The following is a 17703-nucleotide window of genomic DNA, read 5'->3' as shown; positions in this document are numbered from 1 at the left end:
GGGCCACGGAGCGGGTGGCGTTGAGACCTTGACCCGCTGCGCGAGGCAGCGACAGTGGACCCGAGCAGGCCGAGTGGGTGGGAGGAGACCAGAGCGAGCTGGCGACCCCTCACCAGGGGAAAGATGGAACGGGCGAAGGGCAGCCGGGCTGACAGCTTCACTCGGCATCCTTGCCACTAATTCCAAACAAATGAGGCTGGTAAAACAGACAGAAGAAACGGAGTGGGGGGAGCAGTGCTGAGGCGAAGTCCCCGGAGCTTCCTCGCACAACCCGCCACAGTTTCCAAGGGTGAGTCTGTTCTCTGTGCAGGGAAGTTGGAGGAGCAGCCGGGAGGGTTAGTGCTGTGGGGGCTTCCCTCGCGCTGTTCTCGCGCCTCAGTGAGTTCCCTGCGCATGCCTAGAGCAAGTAGTAGTGATTTTTGGGGGATTTAAATATTCCCCCAATATTTTTTTACAGTTTTCAGATTTTTGTGCACACCTGGGGACTGCCCCAAGTGTGCACAAAAATCTCCCTCCCCCCCAGGTGCCCCCAATGCGCGGATTTAGATATCTGCACGCAGGGGGCACCTTTCGCTATTAGATAGATAGATACTGGAGCATTTTGTGTTTATTATCCCTAATGCCAGTAGTGTACATAGCCTCATACTGCCTGTCCTAGTCACCAGCTTACTGCTACTGTCTCTACTTTCAGTCTCCTGCCACCACATACACAGGGGAACCACATACATACTGTCTAAGATGCCAGTGAAAACCTCCTTGTTGGCTCATCCTCAGTCCTACCTATTTGTTCCCAATGATGTACATTGATTTCCAGTATCCATCACACCCCCAGCACAGGTCCTGAGGTAACTGGAAATGTCCTTGTACTTATACATTATAATCCCCCTCCCTTGAAGGGGGGGTTTCACATCACTGAAGGGAAGACAAATTGCCTTCCTTTCAATGAAGGGAGCATGCCACCTCTGCAGCGTGACTCCAGAGAGGTTTAAAGTTTAAATCCCCCCCGGAAACACGCTGCAGAGGTGGCACGCTCCCTTCATTGAAGGGAAGGCAATTTGCCTTCCCTTCAGTGATGGGAGCCGGCTGCCCCCCAAGCTAGCCCCCCCTGCCTTCCTTGGCCCACCCACCGAGACAACCTAGTACTGAGACTCACTTCTTTATATCCTTTTCAATAACACTATCAGCAATCATTAGGTACATTACAGAACCGTTACTTCAAAACTGCTGATCTGACAGCAAGAATTAGTGATTGCAATCATGGTGGTGGGGAAGGGGTGATGTTAACATTTTCTTTTCATGCCATTTTCAGTCATTTCCATCCTTACCCCCCCCCCCACCACCCAGTCAGTATTTGTCTGTGCAGGGGGGGAAAATACTGCCACAATATGAACATCCCCTCTGGGGAAAGAAAACTGTTTCAGTGGGCTGAGAGAGGTCACAAAAGCCAGCTTTGGGTACAATCCCTTCTGCTGCTATCGTCTAACATTTAATTAAGCCCCAAGTAACATTCATTTTAAAGGTATTTTTTCCAGCTGTATCCCCAACTTCAACAATAATTTAAAAAATTCTATTAACTACTTTGGTAACCATCTTGGTCAAAAATTGCCTATGAACTCAATAAACAAATAATAAACAGCACAAATATGCCCCAGCAAAACACTTATCAGTCACTTCTAGAAGTGATTCAACTTGATATGACTATAAGCGCACAATCACAAATTAGGATTCCTCCTGCAGATGGTTGGATTGCCGGGTCCCACCTGGCCACTGGTAGAGGATGGGGAGGGTAGGATTGTCAGATACAGGGTAGGAAACTCTTTGAGATTTGGGGATGGAACCTGGGGAGGAAAGGGACCTCAGTGGGGTACAATGCCACAGAGTCCACCCTCCAAATCAGTCATTTTTTCCAGGGGAACTGATCTCTGTAGTCTGGAGATGAGCTGTAATTCCAGGGGATCCCCAGGTCCCACCTGGAGGCTGGCAGCCCTTTATAAACTATGATAAAATGGTGGAATTGTCCTGTACTGCTGGTTGAATTCTTCTCCCTGTGGCAAAAAACAGTATGAGAGTATCTCTGTATGTTAGGAAGATGGCAGTGGCCCAAACTTTTCTCAACATACTATTTTCTTAAGTGCAGTGAAGGTCCCCCCCCCCCAAGGGGAAGTACTAAAAACTGCAACCCCCCTACTCTTCTCACTTGTGGCTTGTAATATGGCAGGTTAGTGTTGTAGCTCCTATAAGCACTGAGGCTTTATTTGCCAAAACATAATGAAGTATTTGAAATGAAGATGCAGATGTACAAACCAGCAGGGTTTTGTTTTTTTAAAGCAGTGAAAATGAGAAGAGATTTAGACCTAAGTCATATGAGAAAAGGTTAAAGGAACAAGTTATGTTCTTTCTAAGATTACAATTTTTCTTTAAGAGGTTTTGACAGAGGAGACAATGGACAACAATTTATCTTTCCTGGTACAGAAAATTATAGAATAAGGGCAATTGCACAGAAATAGATTTAGGTTATACAAGCTACAAAAAAGTGTGTAGATTATTTGGGAGAGGATTTGAAGCTCTACACAAGACACAAATACTATATTTATTCTGATACCATCTGATGTTATTTTTAACTTTTAACTATTTAGTCTTGGATTTTATATTGTATATTTTTTGTTATCAACCACCCTGAGCTCTGTGAATTCAGGGAAGAGAGGTATACAAATTGAAATTATAAACCCAATAATATTCTTTCTTTTTGTTTTTTGAAGAGTTATTCATTCAAACTTTAAAAAAGTCTAATAATATACCTCCCCGTAAAATCTAGTAGTGAGGTTTTTCAAAAAGTGCTCATCCTATTGCAGTATTTATCTTTTGCTCTCCTCTAAGGGAAACCAGACAAATAATCACTTATTTATGTTCATATGTTTACTCATACAAGAAAAGAGGTCATATAGCAAGGTGGACACAGATCTTTTCTACATATTATGCTATATGTGGAGTGATCCAACAGTGAGTGACAGAAGGCAGGATGTGCCAGAATATTCTCTCTCTCTCTCTCTCTCTCTCTCTCTCTCTCTCTCTCTCTCTCTCACACACACACACACACACACACACACACACAGGCAATGACTAAGAATAGAGAGGAATTTCAAAATGGGAGATTATGGACACAAACTTCCCCAAGTCATTACAAACTAAGCCTAATACCTCCCCACCCCATGTTCCCCTTTGATTTGTAATAATCTGGTACCACCTCTCTTATCTGCTAGCAAATTTAAGAATTTTAAGATGGTATCCACAGTTGAGTCCCCTGCTTTAGGGCATTTTTAGAGGATCCACAAAGGTAAGGACCTTATTGCTATATATTTAACCTGGATTGCTATGTATTCACCCTGAATGCCACATTCTCATGATCTAAAATATTATACTATCGCAGGATGGATCATGAGATGACAACCAAGCCTGTAACTAATCTGAGGTGTCAAACATGGACTCTAGTTTGCCATGGGTTTTTTTTGGGGGGGGCCTCCAGAGGGAAGGAAATTCCTGAGGGAGAAGTGTAAGTGAGTGGGCGAGTGTGTGAACAGCTCTGTTGTAGTGGTGATGTAACTCTTCCTAAGATACCTCCCTTGTCAGGGATGACCTTGAAGCCTAACTGTGCCTGCTTCACTGTAATAGGTAAAGAAACAGGTAGGGGGATGTAGAGCACACGAAAGATAGGTGGGATGATTGGAGTGTATGATTGGATGTAACTGAAGGGGGGGCTCATTTGAACTGTCTATATCTTTGGATTCTCCTGCCAGACCCTCAGTTCTGACACAGTACTGATCTGGCCTGGAACATCTTTATTTCTCAATAAACAAATCACTGCCAGAGAGTGTTGTTGAGAGTAACTTTGTCCAGGGGTCTAACATAGTGTCAGAACTCCCTCTCTTCGACCATCACAACACGAAAGTGATGGCAGATGAAGGCAAAGAAACAGGGATGGGAACAGGTGACCAAACTGTGATCCTGCCCCCCCAAGTCTGATAAGCAGAAAGGAGATGGAATGGGTGCCATCAAGCCTAAGAAAGGCACAGTGCCCTGAGAGAAGGGTGCCAGGCTGAAAGACCCCCACCCAAGCCAAGGACGGTGGGAGGAACCGACCCAGTTGTGGCCTCTGGGATATCGGGGGTTGAAGAGCCAGTCGGAATTAGAGTGGAGGCGGACCTCCAGGGTGTTCCATGATGACCAAGAATGTGTGTGAGTGACTGGGGCACTAGGAGAAGAGGTGAATGTCAATCAGGTCTGGGCTGAACTCTGGGGAGAAATAGAAGAACTCAAAAAAGACATCCAACTGCTCATTGAGAACCTCCCAGGTTTCATCCAAGAGCTCATGCAGCAAGAGGAGGACGAAGAGGAACCTGAAGAAGTGGAAGAAGCTCCACCAGGGCAGGTTCCTGGTCAAGTGCCTCCCCCTCCTCCTGCACTGGTGCCCACACTAGCCCCAGTGCCAGGACTGGAGTGGCTGAGGGATGCACTGAAGGCGACCTTCAACGGCACGCCTGAGAAGTTGCAGTTCTTCGCCATTCAGGTGCGGAAGTTCCTGAGGGAGTGGGGGCACACTTTCACATCTGACAAGCATCACGTGGACTACATGGGGTCTTGGCTGCAAGACTGCACAGTGGACTGGTTCGTAGGGCTGTACAACATGGGGGCCCTGGAGCTCCAGAATGTCAATGCATTCATACAAGCCCTATACCAGCAGTACAAAGACCTGTTGGAGCTGGAGAGGGCAAGAACCCGACTCTGGGGTCTGCAGCAGGGTCCTGCTTGGTCCATGAGTTCTCTGATGAGTTTGAACATATGCCACAGAACTACTGGGATGGCCTGAAGAAGTGCTCAAGTTCTATCACGCCAGCCTCAACCCCAACATCCTGGATAAAGCTCTAGCTGAAGACAACCCCCTGACGCTAAGCGGCTGGAGCCAGGTGGCATGCAAAGCCAAGAACAGGTGCATCTGAAGACTCCAGCAAAGGGGCTCAGGGGGGGAGGTGCAGCGAGCCTGAATCCCGGGGGCTGAAGGCGATCGAGAGCAGCAGATACAATTGGACTTATGCCTGCACTGCAGAGCACTGGGCCACTTAGCCGCAAACTGCCCTAAGGAGAAGAGCCCCACTGGGGTGAAGAAAGAAGAGAGCAAGGATAAGAAACCCAAGCTGCCAAGCCACTGCCCTAAGACACCCAAAGCCCTGCAAACGGAGATGAGAGAGGCGCTCGAAGGCTCCTCATCCAGCAAGGGAGAGCTGCCTTAGCAGGCCTGAAAATGCCGGGACCTGCTGTGAAAGGCACCAGCCAGCAGTTCCGAAAGTCTCTGGCACAAGATTCGGTGAGACCTACTTCCCCCCTCTTTTAATTGAATGTTACAGTGATTAACCCTGGGGGGGGGGACTCATATTAGAGTGAGAGCTCTGATTGACTCAGGGTGTAGTTGGGACTTGATTAGCCCAGCAATAGTCATGGGCTTGGGGGCCAGGGTACACAGGTTAGAGAAACCCCTAGTGTTTTCCCAAATGGATGGAACCTCCATGAGAGGAGAGGCTTGCCGGTACCGCACAGTCCACCTGCCAGTGAGGGTGGCCTCTCACAGGGAACTGCATTCTTTTGTAGTGAACCCTTCTGCAAAGTTCCCGATGGTCCTTGGAAGTCCCTGGCTTCAAGCCCATGACCCGTACATTCAATGGAGTACCGGCACCTTAATGAAACTCTGAATGCGGGGAAGAACCTCACCCCATGGCAGAGCACATTTGCCTGGCACGGGAAGAACTGACTCTCATCCCAGCAGAGTACCGGAACCTGGCCGGGGTCTTTGAGGAAGGGGAGGCAGATGAGCTACCTCTCCCTCACCAATCTTCTCAAAACAAAGGGAAGGTTCCCGAGTGTCAAAAACTGAGCAGCAAACTGCCGTGGTCCCCCGAATGTCAACAAGCATTTGATTGCCTAAATACTTTATTTACCTCGGAACCCATCCTGCACCATCCTGATGAGACTAAGCAATTTGTGGTACAGGTAGACGTCTCGGATGTGGCCATGGGGGGCAATCCTGCAGAAGCGGGAGGATGGGAACCTGCACCCCTTGGCCTATGTGTCTAAAATGTTCTCATCTACTGAACAGAACAGGCCAGTGTGGGATAAAGAGGCGGCCGCCATCAAGCTGGCTCTAACAACATGGCAACATTGGTTAGAGGGGGCCCAGATTCCTTTTGAAGTTTGGACTCGCAGCCAAGTGAAGGGGGGCCTCTACTGGGAGCAGAGCCCTGGGCAGAAAAATTCAAGTCCACCCTAATGGACACTGGTAAAGTGGAGGTTGAGAAGGAGGGGACCCTAACGCAAAAAGAGGATGATTGCTGGTACCGGCAAAATAAACTGTTTCTTCTGAAAGCTTTGAGGGGGGAAATTCTTTCAATGGGTCATGATAATAAATTGGCTGGGCATTATGGTTATTTAAAGACTTTGAATCTTATCCAAAGGTAATTCTGGTGGCTCCGTATGAGAGGAGACATCTCCCAATACACAGCCTCCTGCCAAATGTGCTTGATGGGCAAGAGGCAGGCGAGGAAAACCCTGGGACTGCTGCAGCCGCTCGAAACCCCAGACCAGTCCTGGACCATAATTTCTATGGATCACGGATTTGCCCCTGAGCCATGGAAAGACTGTAATCTGGGTGGTGGTTGACCTGTTTTCCAAACAAACACATTTTATTCCCTGCAAGCAACTGCCAACCGCTCAGAAGTTAGCTCAGATGTTCATGCAACATACCATCAGGCTTCATGCCTTGCCTCACAAGATAATTTCAGACCAGGGCTCACAGTTTGTGGCTGGGTTCTGGAAGGAATTGTTAAAAATACTTGGGGTGGAGCAAGGACTAAGTAGTGCCTACCACCCAGAGACAGCCAGCCAAACAGAATGGACAAACCAAGTGTTAGAACAATTCCTGAGGTGTTTTATAAATCATCAGCAAAACTACTGGGTAGACCTGCTCCTTTTTGCAGAGTACAGTTATAATATTTCTGTGCACAGCTCCATAGGCATGTCTCCCTTCAAAGCAGTATATGGATATGAGGGGGACCCCTCCCCACTCTAAAGTCGGAAGAACCGAACCCTGATGACGTGCAGACATAGTGGGCCAAAGTGACTCAAGGGTGGTCAACCCTCCAGCAATCACTAACCAAAGCAAAAGAGGATTACAAACATTGCACTGACAAAGGGAGGGGTCCTGGGTGGGAGATAAAGCCAGGCAACTCGGTGTATATTTCCACCAAAAACCTCAAAGGACTGCACTGGGGTGTAAATATGTGGGACCATTTAAAGTGGTGCACCTTATTAATAAAGTGACTGTTGAGGTTGAGTTGCCAAAGAACTTACATCACATTCAGCCTGTTTTCCAGTTTAGTTTACTGAAGAAGGATCCTGGACCATCGACGTGGAAACCTCATCCTGCAGCTCCTCCTCCCCTGATCATTGATGGAGAGTCCCATCAGGAAGTGGAGGACATTTTAGATTCTAAAATCAAACGGGGCCAACTATAGTATCTCATTAAATGGAAAGACTTTGACCCGAGTCATAATGAATGGGTGGAAGAAAAGCATGTGAAAGCTTCAAAACTAGTGCACACTTTCCATAAGTGGCACCCCCTCAAGCCGGAAGGGTGTCAAACTCAGACTCTATTTTGCAATATTTGGGGAGTTATGAGGTCTGTAGAGGAAGGGAAATTCCTGAGGGAGGGGTGTGAGTGAGCGAGTGTGTGAACAGCTCTGTTGTAGTGGTGATGTAACTCTTCCTAAGAGACCTCCCTTGTCAGGGATGACCTTGAAGCCTAACTGTGCCTGCTTCGCTGTTATAGATAAAGAAACCATATATTCACAGGTGGGGGGATGTAGAACATGCAAAAGCTAGGCGGGATGATTGGGGTGTATGATTGGATGTAACTGAAGGGGGGCCTCATTTGAATTGTCTATATCTTTGGATTCTCCTGCCAGACCCTCAGTTCTGACACAGTACTGATCTGGCCTGGAACATCTTTATTTCTCAATAAACAAATCACTGCCAGAGAGTGTTGTTGAGAGTAACTTTGTCCAGAAGTCTGACATGAGGTTAGTATTTCATTAATCAATTTTATATTAAAACCAGTTTCCAACAAAAGACACATAGCATGATGTTTAGGTAGCTGAAAAATAACCTCTTCTATGGTTTTACATTCTTGATTGAATGTAACCAAATGGGTTGACATGAAATTAGTGCAGAATAAAGGTAAAAATAACATGACGAGTGTTAGTAAAATTGGCATGAATATTTACCTTTCGATGATGTGCTATAATTCTCTTGTTCTTCAATGAATAAAATGCACGGAATGATGGGAACAAAAGAAAGATATCAGCAAATTTAAAGTTAGACAAAAAAAGGTGTTATACATGAGAATGAGAAACACTATAGGTTCTGTCACAACATGCAAAAATCAATGTGGGGAAACTTGGATGACAAAACCATGAAAAACTATCAAATCTGAGATCACAATCCAATAAACATTTAAGGGCATTCAACACCATTGAAACCAATGGTTTTTAATGCACTTAACTCCATGTTGGATTGTAGTTGCAATTTTTATTAGAGTTTAATGTTGAAAATGAAAAAGAAGGTCATTCTAAAGCTTTGTCCCTAACTGCCATGACAAGTAGTTAAGAAAGAAAGCAGTTCCATTAGAATGAAAGGGGTTACTCATGTGTGAAAATGCTCACTCATCCATCAAGTTTCCATCTCAACTGTCATCATTTAAGAATTTCACAATAAAATGAAAATAAAGAGTCCTAGAAGCCTAAAATATATATTGAAGCATCTTTTTTACCCATTCCAAATTAGCGCACTTTCATACTGACCTTAATTATACTAGTATTTTAACATACACCACCATTCCAGAAAGCACTTGCCAGTTCAGTCTTGCATCAATAAACCAAATTCATGTAAGCTCAAAGTCATACTCAAAAACGGTGAAGCATTTGTGTTTACATATTAAGCAAATGTAAAATGAGGACACTACAGAATTCACAGTGATCATTTTCATTTAATTTTGATAATTGTTCCCCCCCAAAAATGGCAATTAAAATATTTTGCTTTATAAAAATAATCTTACTAAATACCTTCTTTTCTTTTGAAAAGTCACATCCACTTCTCAAAATACACTGTTTTTGTTTTATCCAGATGTCTCTCATATAGCACTCCCTAATAAAAACTAGCATAGTTTTTACGAAAAGATTTCAGGAAAGATTTCAAGAGGCATTTATAATAAAAATGCTATGTGAATCCATTCTAATAAATCTAGTTGCTCTGTGAAACTGTAGAATACTCTGTTTAAATCAAATCAATCAGTGTCAAAAACTGTAAATTCAAAAACTGCAGAATCAAATACTGCATACCTCCTTTTCCAGACACTGAAGCAGGTTCCCAGGCTCAACTGGTTTTTCAAGTATAAATATGTTCAGCAGCTTAGGTCTGCTATATTAACATCTCTACAAATTCCATTACTATTTTTCATAGCAATTTTTCAGTTCATGTTGTACATAAGATAACTGATGTTTGTGTGAGGAAATCAATCAAGCACTTGTTGTGGGTTCCCTCCATTAATATAAATGAGACATCTGTGTGCTGACCTTAGATAGTTTGGGTTAAGTCTTTCTTTTATCAAAGAATGGGACACCAAAGGAAAATGGAAACATTGTACATCATAGGTTACCATCAACATAGCCACTCGCACTGACTTACAATTTTCAAGAAACTCAGGGGTTACATTCCGTGCATAGTTACAAGCGAAAGTTTAGTTCCAAGGTGCACAACACATTCCAATGTAAGACCCTTACAGACTCTCAAGCATTTCTGTTTCACACTTACTGCTTATTCAGGTATAAGGTACAGCAGAAGAAATAATGCAGTGTCTTTTCTGCATGTATCCACATGTAATAAAGAAGTAAAATTTGGAGTTAAACTGTTCATTTTCCTGGGAGTAGTCTAAATACCGTAACATTCTTATATTTGCATAAAATGACCTAGGCAACTACATAGGAAGCAGCAATGTCCTCAAACAAATACAATGCTAGCTCAAACATTCTTCATTGGCTGGCCACATGCCTTCAACAAAAAGATTTATTAAATTCCCAAACAGAAAACACAGAGTCATGTTCTCTAAATTACTTTTGCTTGTATTACTTTTTTTACTGACAAAAGCAAGCTGTTTGACTTGTTTTTTTTAAAAAACAGTACTATTCCAAATTATGTCAGTATAATGGCCCTAAACTGTACCACACATGAGGTTTATAAATACAGTTTTAAAAACATATTTGAAGATCTATCCAATATGATCCTATATTATCATTAAAGTGGAAATCGGGAGTTTGAAGGACAGCAGTACGTCCCTCCTCAATACATCAGTAGTTTCGAATCCTAACACCAGCCAATACTACTGAAATTAGCAGTATTTAAACCCAAAATGGTGCATCCAGCATTTCTTTTTCACCTTCTTCCAATGCAAGGAGCATTCTACTTGTAAGAGAGACCTGAACTGGTGCAACACACATCTTATGCTAGGGGAACAATCCCCATATGTTCATGAGTTCACTATCCTTACCCCTCTTCCTTAGCAATAACAGTCAGTGCAATCTCACAATATATGCTAATCTCATTCAGCCTTTACATCTGTGTTCTCACCAATCCCACAGAGGCCATACATCCTCTTTATTTTATTTTATTTCTTATTTGGAATAATGGATTAGAATAGTAGATTCTAATGTAACATAATGAATAGTAGAATGTAATGTAATTTGGAATGGTAGATTGGAATGTATTTCTCTGGTCTGGGGGCACGGGAGATAACTACACAGCCAATTGCCCCACTTCAAAGAAGATGCTGTAAGGTTGCCTCCATGCTTGAAAGGAGATGGATGGAGCATAATGGCAGGGTCTCAGTTTATTACTCTTAGCATTCCACAATTAAGGATACATCTGCCCATCAATCTCCAATTCAGACATATTTCTTTCCTTCACTATGCCCCCCCCAATCAAACCCAAACAAATGGTAACCATATAAACTAAGCTTGTTATTCCTGTTTGGTCCTTGAATCTGTTAGACATCTTCATTATCCTGTATGATAATTTACTGCTCACCGTCTACCTATATGTATAGGCTGGTAATTTCCATTTCATTGTATCTGAAGAAGTATGCATGCACATGAAAGCTTATACCTTGAATAAAACTTTGTTGGTATTAAAGGTGCCACTGGACTCAAACTTTGGCTTTGTTACTAGTGTTACTTCCCTTAGCTTATAGTAGTAAGTTTTTGGCTCTTACTTGCAACAATTATTATGGACTATTTTTGTATTCATCTGCACAGGGCCAGAAAAATTACATTTCAGACATTCCTGTATTATAGAATCAGTTCCTTGAGTTTTATACAATAAAAGCATTGTATCCCACAAAATTAATTTGCAGGTATCTAAATGATTATGTTCTTTGTTGGATATATAAGTAATGGATAGTAAATAAATAAAAAGCTACAATTGTAACCATTGTAACAAAAGAAGTTTGACATTTTGTTCCGCCATCACCTATAGATATATAGCTGAATGAACCACAGCTGTGGTCACACACACTAAATAATCCACTTTCAGTCCACTTTCCAACTGGATTTTGCCAGTTCACACCATAAAAACCCAGTGGATTATTTAGTGTGTGTGACTGCATTAGGAATGGAAGTAGTTTTGAAGTTAAGGTCCAATACATTCAGTGAAATCCTCCCACTGACTTCAACATGAATTAGCCCTTAAACTAAAAACATACCGTAGTTTTTTTGCTGGAACCACAGGCATATATTCAATATGGTGAAGTGGTTCAAATATTTGCTGAGCTTTCACCCCCAGGATGAAAGATCCTGGGGAAACTATTCTTTGCCCAGGGAGAACAAGCGTTAACTATCTGAGCAATTCTGTATAGTTCCACTGAGATAAATGTAAATACTTTGGTAAATGGAAACCCAAGGCTCAGCTGTGAAGGAATATTATCATTGCTTATCAAGTCACATCTACCAGCTAACTGAAGTCCCCCCCTCTAAGAAAGAACTGCGCGAAGAGGCAGCACATCTGCCACAAGTTCCTACAACTCTTAGAAGCATTCTGACTGTTCTAACCTGCAGAGGCTGCCGGAGCCCCATCCTTACATGAAGTCCAAAAAAGAAAGAACAAAGTTTGAGTCCATTGGCACCTTTTAGGTATACCCTCCCGTGGTTTTAAAGGTGCCACTGGACACACACTTTTGTTCTGCCGCTTTAGACCAACACGGCTACCCACCATAATAATAATAATAATAATAAAACCACACAGGAGAATTTAATAGCTGCCAGTTCTATATTCCTATTAGAATAGTATGGATTGTCAAGAACTATTGACAACAAATTTGGCCAAACATATCAAAACAATGTCCAGTCATTCAGTATAACAGCTTTAACAGCAATACTTTCATAGTTTAACAAATGACTATTTCAGTATATTTACCTAGTGGACATACAGAATGACTAGGAAATGCATAAGACGGATGTGTGAACCTAACCTGAATTACCACCAGTTGTAAAGATAGCCCAAGAGGAAATGGAACATAATTTCATCAAAAGCAGATAAATACTTAAAGAAATCAATCTGGAAACTTTCATCTACATTCATTACACAAAATCTGTAGCAAAAGGATTTTAAGTGTATTTAATATCTATGCTTGTAAGAACATTTTAATTGCTTTACAGTTTTCTTGTTTGTGTTGCTACATAACTACAACCAATCTAACTTTTTGCCTTGCAGTTTGAAATGGGCTGATCACAGATTTAAAATATCTTGTTAGCATAATTTGAATTGAAATATTATTATAAACTATTGCCCCAAATATAAGAAATACTATGAAAGATTCTCTATGCCTAAGAAAAATATCCATATTTTTCTTTCTAGGTCACCAAAGAAACTGTATAAGAATCCACATAAAGGTACCTATTTTTAATGCTTAGTCTGCACATTATTGGCATTCTGCAGAAATAACTTAATCTCCAAAAATTTATTCAGTTAATGAGACTTTAACTCATGGTAATATAAATGAGGAGCAAATATAGAATACATCAAAAGCACATGCATCAAATGGAAAATACCCAGCTGAAAATAAACATATCAAGAGAGAACCATGTTTCAATATAGTCAGTAACCCCCTAGTGACTAATCTTTGAATTCATTAAACCAGACAATACAATCATTCCCAAAACTCAAATCTATGATATGTATATATTGGCAAAGAATCAGCATTTCAACAGGTAAACCAGCATTTAAACAAGTAAACATTAATTTTCAATTCTGAATTATGTCATACGATTAAAATATAAATGATTCAAACAAGCTGTGATGAATGTTAAAATAAACCTAGATAGCTGTGGATTTTTTTCACTTTAGAAAAACAGGTACATAATGTTCCCCCTGACAATCCAGTAATTTAGCTGCTGTAAATACAATGAAGAGATAAGAATATTAGTATTTGTTTGATTAAGTACCAGTTTCTACTGCCTGTCTCACATTTTCTCTGAAAAGTCCAGCTCATGGATTTGCTCAGACTTACAACAGTCAATTGATTATCTTCCCTTGTTTAGGACAATAATTTCCTCTACTGCCAACCCATTTGCACTTGACCTTTGACATGCTCAGAAAGGGATATGATTAGCACTGTTCACATTTCTATCAGCAAGTTACAATTAGTTATTTCCAGCTAACACAACAGAATTAAGTGGAGTGTGAATAAACAAAATGGGTTTGCTGAAACATGTGTAAACTGCCCTTTTCATGGAATCCTGAATAAATGTGATCATAAGGAAACATCACAACCATTTTTAAAGGTGAATACATTGCCAAAAATGTGAAATGATGATAATAAAAAACTATACAGTAATCAATTGCACACCACTATAGTTTGCCATCCACTTCTATATAACCAGGCTGCTTTGACAGTAAAAACTGAAAGACTAAACAGTCTGTTAAATGAGACAGAGACTTTTTTTGGAGAGGAAGAAAAGGAAGAAAAACAAACCCAAGATTTTGAACTATAAGGTTGTGATTTGATACCTTGCTCTGTACTTCCACTCCTGACAGGGACTTGTGGAAGCTGCCTTCCCCTACGACTGCTGAAGGGTGTGTCTGCTGAAGAGGACTGCACAGGACTTCCTGGCTGATGCATTCTGCAGGCAGAATTAAGATTAAATAGAATGATGTAATATGGCCATGTACTCTTAATATCTTGTCCAAAAGGGCTTAATTTTGTCATGCTTTAAGTGTGTACAACTTAGAAGCCATTTTTGAGTAGTTTCTTTCAATAAGCCACTAGGCTGTGGGGGGAAAAGCCACTCAATTAATCATTGATTAGTAGTAAGTAAAATAATCAACACCAGTCTAAATTTGGAATAATTCTTTTGAATGCCTTTGATTTTCAAAAAACTATGGTTAACAGTGGTTTGATACAATCAAGCATAATATAAAAAACAAGCCATCTCTACTATATATCCACATAATACTGGTGTTAATGCTTTTTCTTAGTGCATTTCAGTGGAAAACTGAATACCCAAGACTACAGGTGTACATTGTTTTCTCACTAGCAGTACTTACAAAGTTCTAGAAACAGAGAGGAATTTCAGACATATGATATAATCTGGAAGAGGAACGGTTCCCAAATGGTTTCTGGTCTTTCATTTCAGACAGAACCGTTTTAGAACTGGTTCCCTACCAGAATATATTTGTAATTTCACACACAAACGCTTCTGTCCCATTTAGGAAACGGGGCTGAAGCGTTTTACCTGTCAACCACTTCCAAGTAGTCTTCAGTTTCCTCTCCCAGTTCCGATGTGCTTTTCCCCGCCGTTTTTCGCCGGTGCAGGCGATCTCCGGCTTTTTGTGTGTGTGTGGAACATTTGCTTTATAGCACTATAGTGCTATAACACTATAACACAACAGCATTATATCAACCCCATTGGAATGCCCAGAGTGTTGTGTTATAGCACCATAGTGCCATAGCGCTATAGTGCTATAAAGCGAACATTAAAAAAAAGCCAGAGATCGCCCACACGGGCAAAAAACGGCAGGGGAAAAGCGGTGCAGTCTGAAATGGCAAACCACTTCAGATCCAGCTCTTTACCGGAAGGGGAAAGTCATGTGTGAAACAGCAGCCCTATAACGGTTTACTCCATGACGGATCAAAAACGGCTTTAAAACGGGTTAAAAAGGGTAATGTGAAATTCCTCAGAGTTTGAAGTCTTTCAGTAGGAGGCTAACATACATTTTCAGATTAGTACCCATGTATAGCAATTTTTTAGAACTAAAGAGGACAAGGGAGAGCTATTATTATAATAGGAGAAGTGACTTCTAAGTCTAGAGGTAGGGCATGTTCACATATCACTAGCAGTGAAATCCTGTGAACAGGATTGTAGGATGGTCTTTTTCTTCTCTGTGTATAATACCCCTTACTCTCCTTTTAGGTTTTCTTTTGACATCATGGAAATGGGGAATTAAGTGGATCTTGTTTTCCCAGTGCTGTGAAGAATAACAGGTTGCATCTAATGTGTCCTGACTGATGTGAACTAGAAACACATCACAGAAGCAGGGTATATCTTAATGAAAACTACCACTTGCTTCTTGTAAGGTGCCAGTGGGGAATGTTCCTAGGAGTCACTCCTAGTGTATCATTCACTGATCTTCCTTAATATGAGATCCACACAATAAAAAATCCAGAATTTTTAGGGATTTATTTTTCTGTGTTTAGTGCGAAGAAAATGCATGACGTGAGAATACACCCTTTGTTATATAAGCAAACTTTTGTGCTGCATAGAGCATACATTTTTAAAATGAAATATTCTGAAAGCTTTCATACGAATGCATAAACACAACAAAACAATGGGAAGACAAAACATGGGCAGATTTTTACTACTGTGATAAGTTCCTTCATATGATTTTAACAATCCAGGTAGTAGTAATTGAGGATATTAGAAAAGTGTAGGTATTATGGGGAGGGGGGGGGACAGATTGTACTGGACTGCCAGAATGAATGAATGCACTGCATGTACTCTGGAAAGTACACCACTACATTAACATCTGGGAGGCAGAAAACAAAATGCTGTGCTGTACACTTAATAGCAACCTTGTCAGAAGTGGAGAAGGTGGCGCCGACCCTCCAGGAACTAGGTGATGTACAGAACATAATGGTCTGATACTAGAACGCTCACTCGACCTTGGGCGAGTGTGATGTTTTCCCCTAATGACTGGCTGATCATTGATTCTCGGGGTAGGAAGTCCCCTTCTAGAAACACATGGCAGTAGAACCCTAAAACATTAGGGCCAAAAACAAAAAAATTGGTTCAGTCAATAACTGTATAAAAACTCGTTGCCCATACATATACACTCACAGACACACACCATTGTCTTTGATCTATATAACTGTATCCAAAGGTAATAATTTTCATATTCAGCAATATTATCTTCATAATCCTATTAGTAAATGATCTCACAGAAGCTTCATCACAGACTATATAGAAATATGCTTATACTTACAAAGTTAATACAATGACAAGACAGAACTGCAAGTAGCTAAGTTTGGTGTAGTGGTTAAGTGTGCAGACTCTAATCTGGGAGAACCAGGTTTGATTCCCCACTCCTCCACTTGCACCTGCTGATGTGATCTTGGGTCAGTCACAAGCTCTGGCATAGCTGTCCTTGAAAAAGAGCCGTTTGTGTCAGAGTTCTCTCAGCCCCACCCACCTCACAGGGTGTCTGTTGTGGGGAGGGGAAGGGAAAGGAGTCTGTAAGCCTCTCTGAGACTCCAAGTGAAGGGCAGGGTATAAATCCAATCTCTTCTTCTTCTTCTTCTTCTAATTACAGATTTCCATACAGTTAAAATATGTATTACACCCTTTGTACATCTCAAAAATCATATTGTTAAGGTATTGTCAGAAGAAGAAAAATACTCCAGTTCAGTAGCAGAAGACATACTTTTGCAAAACACTGAAAACTCTCTTGGTTTGCTTCCCATGGCTCTGGACTTAACATTAGTGAGATCAAACTTTGGGTCCCTCCTCTTACTCTTACTTTTGACAGCTTATAAACGGGTCCCTCCAGCTGTCCATTTAGTCAAATCAGTTTGATCTGCAGGCAGTTATCATGTGATGTTATAGCCTCATGTCATGAAAAGCTTCAACTGACCATTTCCATGAGACCAGGGCCGGTGCAAGGTCTTTTTGCCCACTAGGCGAGGCTACCTTCTAGGCCCCCCCCCCGGTGCGCCCACCAATTTTCAAACATAAATTCATTTTAGGAAGAATGAAAAGCACAAAATTTGAAATTGCTAATTTCTTTCTTTTTTTAATTGTGAGAACAAGTAATACAATCTCTGATTTTCTCTCTCAAACAGAAAAAACACAAATGTTGAAATTTAAGTCTCTTTAATGTTTCCATTTCAGGCACATCAGAATCTCATTTTGCGTGCCTTTTCTTTAGCAAATTTTGTCACCAATTCCTTCAGGTCAAGCGCTGATGCTTCAGCATGTTCAGTTGAAATAGTTGCCAAACCAAGTAGTCTCTTTTGCAGCATTGTCGAGTGTATGTGTGTTTTTATAAGTCTGGGTTTTG

General features: G+C 41.5%; 1 protein-coding gene across 1 annotated transcript in view; it reads right to left on the bottom strand.

Moving 5' to 3' along the window:
- The window catches only part of RIMS1 (regulating synaptic membrane exocytosis 1), a 517496-nt gene that overhangs the window by 109196 nt on the left and 390597 nt on the right, over window positions 1–17703 (bottom strand). Inside the window, exons 26-27 of the mRNA XM_015427952.1 lie at window positions 16220–16402; window positions 14158–14270 (exon numbers count right to left, since the gene is read on the bottom strand). Coding sequence (XP_015283438.1) covers window positions 14158–14270; window positions 16220–16402 — 296 coding nt within the window. The remainder of the gene's footprint in view (window positions 1–14157; window positions 14271–16219; window positions 16403–17703) is intronic.

The sequence above is a fragment of the Gekko japonicus genome, unplaced genomic scaffold (genome assembly GCF_001447785.1).
Source record: "Gekko japonicus isolate JY-2015 unplaced genomic scaffold, Gekko_japonicus_V1.1 scaffold826, whole genome shotgun sequence".
Classification (NCBI taxonomy): Eukaryota; Metazoa; Chordata; class Lepidosauria; order Squamata; family Gekkonidae; genus Gekko; species Gekko japonicus.
This window is presented reverse-complemented; position numbering and strand designations above follow the sequence as displayed.